The 4865-nt window shown below is 38.7% G+C and overlaps 1 protein-coding gene across 1 annotated transcript in view; it reads left to right on the top strand.

Moving 5' to 3' along the window:
- Positions 1-4865, top strand: part of mkln1 (muskelin 1, intracellular mediator containing kelch motifs) — a gene marked incomplete at its 3' end in the record, with an annotated part of 40622 nt that overhangs the window by 26001 nt on the left and 9756 nt on the right. Inside the window, 2 exon segments of the mRNA XM_014027401.1 lie at positions 3677-3789; positions 4402-4614. Coding sequence (XP_013882855.1) covers positions 3677-3789; positions 4402-4614 — 326 coding nt within the window.

Genomic DNA, 4865 nt, shown 5'->3' with positions numbered 1-4865 from the left:
AGTCAATGCAAAGTCCCCATGAGGATAGAACAACGTGTGTGTGTGTGCGGGAGGTGTGGAGCGGAGCCACGAGCAGAGCGCTGTGTTAGGAGAGATGGAGACATGTCTGCGGCTGTTATCGTTGATGCTGCTGGATTCATTATGGAACGTGGAAACTTTGTGTTTCAGCGGGCGACCCCTCCCCTCGAACGATTGGTGGCACCAGTGTGACCGGACATTTTTTTTTTTTAGTCGCACTATTAGGAAATCAGGTCGCATTTGCGAACAAATTGGTCACACTCTAGAGCCCAGAGAACACACTGTGAAAGTGGTGATTCCATGATTTATGCCAATGGTTGTAGTTTTTATCATATGTAAACCACTGGACAACAAGCAGATAAATGAGGACCTATTTGGGGGTTCTAGAACAAGTTAGGATATATCTGTAAGAAATACAGGTTTTAATATCGGCTGACAATCAGATGAAAACACAAATGTTAAATAAAATGATCTGTAATGGGAAATAAATGTCAAACAACACCAGAATTCCGGAGTGGGGTTTGTTATGCCATCGGCTGACAAGTCAAAACCACACACTGAATGAAAAACAGGAAGTCCCCGGTTAAATACAGTCCAGGAATCTTCACTGCCTGARTTCKCCCTCTGCTGGCCTACGGCTGAATCACAGACATTCAGACAAAAAGACCTCACACTAATGTTAATACAGCTTTTAATTATGTGTTGTTAATAATTCGGACACCCTATTTCAATTAACACATAATAGATCAAACATTATAACAATGTTATAATAAGAAACCCTTAATTTACTGGTGTTTCTGAAATCAGTACTAATCTGTAATAATTATAATTTTTTTAATATCGACGGTGGGCTGTACAAAACATGTTCATATGATTTAATTCAGAAAATGAATCTCTGATAGTTAGATTTCACCTTTTCAGTTCTGCTTGTTTTTGTTGTTCTGTTGTTTGTTTTTGTTGTTCTGTTGTTGTTTGCATTAGCTCCGTCCTCCCAACATGGCTTTTATGTTAGAACTTCAGAAATGTAAAAATAATTGACTAGTACAAGCAGATGGTTTAACAGTAGAAGACAGGCTGTCTACAGTGTGGCCACCCCCCAGGGTTTGGTAGGGACAGACCGGAGCATCTGGCCGAAGTCAGGCACCTTGGTGCCGCGGAGGCCAGCCCGCATCCTTCGCTGCTTCCTGGAGCTGGCGAAGACGAACCGAGGGGCTCCTGTGTCACCAGCGCTGTGGCGCAGGAGTCTCCATACTGCAGCCTGGAGGCTCCCGTAAAACAAACACTGTGTTTTGTTTTGTTCGGGATAACTGCTTATTTTTATGAACKTTTTATGATTTATGATTAGCCTGAGAATAAAAACTATATAAAATGATTCAGTGTTGAACAGATACTAAAAGTAATATGAAAGATGTGATGTAAGAATTTACTGTCCATAGACTATGATCCTAACTTATTATTAGCTAACTTATTAGCTGTAGGTATACCCCCTGACTCTTATTGAATTTAACTTGTTTTCGACGTTAAAACTTTGTTTTTGGACGTAGAACCCTAATGGTACAACCAATTTCCTTCTGCAAAAGCCTCTAATACAATCACAACCTCCTACATGGCCCTTCTGCGTGCACATGGCCTGTGTTTGACCCAAATAATGTTTTCACAGCAGCGAGCAGCTTGTTTGAGACGGTGGATCACAGAACAGCAAATATTAGCCACTGTGACGTCAGCTTTCAGTGCTGTTCAAAACACATACCTGGACAAGTCGTACTCGGATTAGTTTTGTTCTCTTTTTTTTTTAAAATTAATCGTCTGTTGACCAATAATCCTTGCTTGAATTTTTTAAGATTTCTCTTTTTTGTCTTTAACAATTAGGTAAAACTGACTGAATTTGAAACTTTAGTTTTGCCTCAAGCAAGAACAGCATTCCTGATAAAATCTGTCATTTGCAGCTCACCAATGGCTGGCTAAGCCATTCTGTAAATGCGACACAGTCCAAGTTATTGCTAAATGTTTGCTGCCTTTCTGGGTAGCAAAATGACTCASTAATGTACATTATTATGTCACCAACAATCCACATTTTTTACTTTTAATCCGATACCTTAATCTTTGATATCCACTGATAATATTTTCATACCAAAGCTCTGTTTTTTATTATTATTAATGTCATTGTCATAGTCATCTTTCTTAATTATTTAAAGTGCCTGTGACATCAAATTTTTATAATAAATATGAACATATTTTTGGAAAAATAACATTGATGACATATTGTAAAAAAGATTTCATGCCGCCATGATGAACAGTTGTTGAGATATTCACATGTGAAGAAACAGGAAGTGATGTCAAAGGGGAATGTCTGAATGTAAACAGAGCATTGCTAAAATGGCTAACAGCGCAGACTGTAAAGAATAATCTGATGTTTCTTTAGATTATTTTAATCACTGTCATAGAGAGATGAGAGAGTCGTAGTTCAAATAGCATTGTTTCAATAAACAACCAGGGAGTTTTCTTTCTCAAAGAGTTCCCCTTTGATGTCACTTCCTGTTTCACTTTAGCTGAGCCGAATTCAAAAGAAAATATGCCAAATAWGTGACATAACRSGTCAAATCATATGTATTATGCCAAGTTTCTTAAATRTAAATATATTTTCTTTGAYTTTTTGTATTTCATGGAWATGCWTGTCACAGGCACTTTAATATTACTGGTATCATTGYTGAATTTATATAACTTGGAATACAWAGTACATAAACAGTAATGTTCATAAATACATGAATGAATTTCGCAAACCTGCATTCTTCACCTCAAACTGTAGTTTCACATTTAAAAATCGCAAGATAATCATTTTGATTCTAGCACATTGCAGTTGTATTTACTAAATACTAAACACATCTTAGTTATAGAATCAGAACAATTTAAATATCACAGATTTCACAGATCTCATTACTCACTCTGCTCTCTATCACCACCAAACTTCATTCAACATTAGCATCTTTTTCTTCCTCCTGCTGCAGAATTTGTGGCGCTTGACAAATAACTTCAAGTCTCAGTCAGAAAGGAGGAGATGGTTGTTTGAGTCAAGAGAAGGTTCAGACTGATAGAGACAGACTCATGGAGAAAACACTCCAATTCTGTGTCCCGTTGCTTCGCTTCAGCAACAACACATTTCAAAATGACCATTTACAAAAAAAATGTATTGGATATTCTTTATTATGTGTTTAGYTTTACTTGGCCTATCAACACAATTTAAAAACTGGTGTATAGTTCATAGTCTCTACTTTTAAACACAAGCTATGTTGTTGTGAAAAGTTGGGTTAAAACATGAGCAAACTCCCATGTACCCTCACGACCAGGATGAAAACCTCACTACTCTTCCTGAATCTGAATTTGGCTATCCAATGGAACCTCCTCTCCAGGATCCWTGAGTAGACCTTACCAGGGAGTGTAACTGGAACACACTCTGTGGTCCCCCTTTYTAAATAAGGGGACCACCACCTCGGTCTGCCAATCCAGGGGAACTGCATTTGTATTYCACTTTTCTTTTTACAACATCCATCCATTAAACCTGAACTAAAAATCAATATTTTGACATTTCAGTGTGTCTATCATCTTGCATCCCAATGTAATTTGGATTTTCTTTGAGTTAATTTGTATACCTGGCCTACAGAGACGGTGTACCTGTTTGGGGGCTGGGATGGCACACAGGATCTGGCAGACTTTTGGGCTTATAGTGTTCAGGAGAACCATTGGGCCTGCATCTCCAGAGACACTGAAAAAGAGGTAAGAAGRGCAACAAAATATTTAGCTTAGGACTGTAACTTTAAGGAATGTTTTTAATGTCTAGGTTATGCTTCAAGTTTAAGAAGTGCATCCAGTTGTAATGCTCATCTTTTTTCTGGTTATATCACACATTTCATATCAGTTCTCCCACTGAACATGATACTTAAAATTGAACAAAAACATTTGCCATGTTGCAATTACTGCAATGTGATGACATAATTTTGTGTGCGGTTCACTTTCACTATTAAGTGTGCACATGAACCCAGTGGCAGACGGTGGCACGAAGCAGCTAATGCTAACCCTTACTTTCTCCTTCAGTGAATGGTGGACTTAAACATAGTCAGCTGAGTATCCATGCTCTCTGTCAGTCTGTCCCATATGATAACTCAGGGTCATGGCTAAAATGAAGTAGTTGGACTGATGTATGTAGAATTTTAGAAAGTCATGAGCATGCAAGTGCAATCTAATATTGATTTGTCAAATTAATCGTTATTTGCTAAATGCTGCAATTACTTGAATCGTGATACTTTTTTTTGACAATATTGCCCAACCTTATTGATGCTGTTTACATGTAAAGCACCTCCATTAGCCTGTGTTCTCTCTACCAATCAGAATGGTCCAAGTGCTCGCTCGTGCCACAAGATGTGCATCGATTCTCAGCGACGTCAGATCTACACTCTGGGCCGTTACCTGGACTCCAGCGTCAGGAACAGCAAGTCTTTGAAAAGTGACTTCTACCGCTACGACATTGATGCCAACACATGGACTCTTCTGAGCGAGGACACGTCGGCTGAGGGGGGGCCGAAGTTGGTGTTTGACCATCAGGTAGACCATCGTTCTGTTACTCTCAGATGCTGAGCATCTAGGTTTATAACCTGACATTTATGACCCTTAGTAAAAACTTTGAACCAGACTCTAAAGTTTAGCAGCGAGTCAGGAGTTGCTTCCTGTTTGGGGATCTTTGTTCTGAATGTTCTCTAAAATAGTGTTTCCCAAAGTTGGGGAAAATCAAGGTGGGGTCCTGAAAAGATTTTGTGAATTAATGACATTTTTGCCTTAGTTGTTACAAAGGAGTG

The sequence above is a fragment of the Austrofundulus limnaeus genome, unplaced genomic scaffold (assembly GCF_001266775.1).
Source record: "Austrofundulus limnaeus strain Quisiro unplaced genomic scaffold, Austrofundulus_limnaeus-1.0 Scaffold646, whole genome shotgun sequence".
NCBI classification, from domain to species: Eukaryota; Metazoa; Chordata; class Actinopteri; order Cyprinodontiformes; family Rivulidae; genus Austrofundulus; species Austrofundulus limnaeus.
Note: the sequence above shows the minus strand (reverse complement) of the source record. Positions and strands in the feature narration are given on the sequence as shown.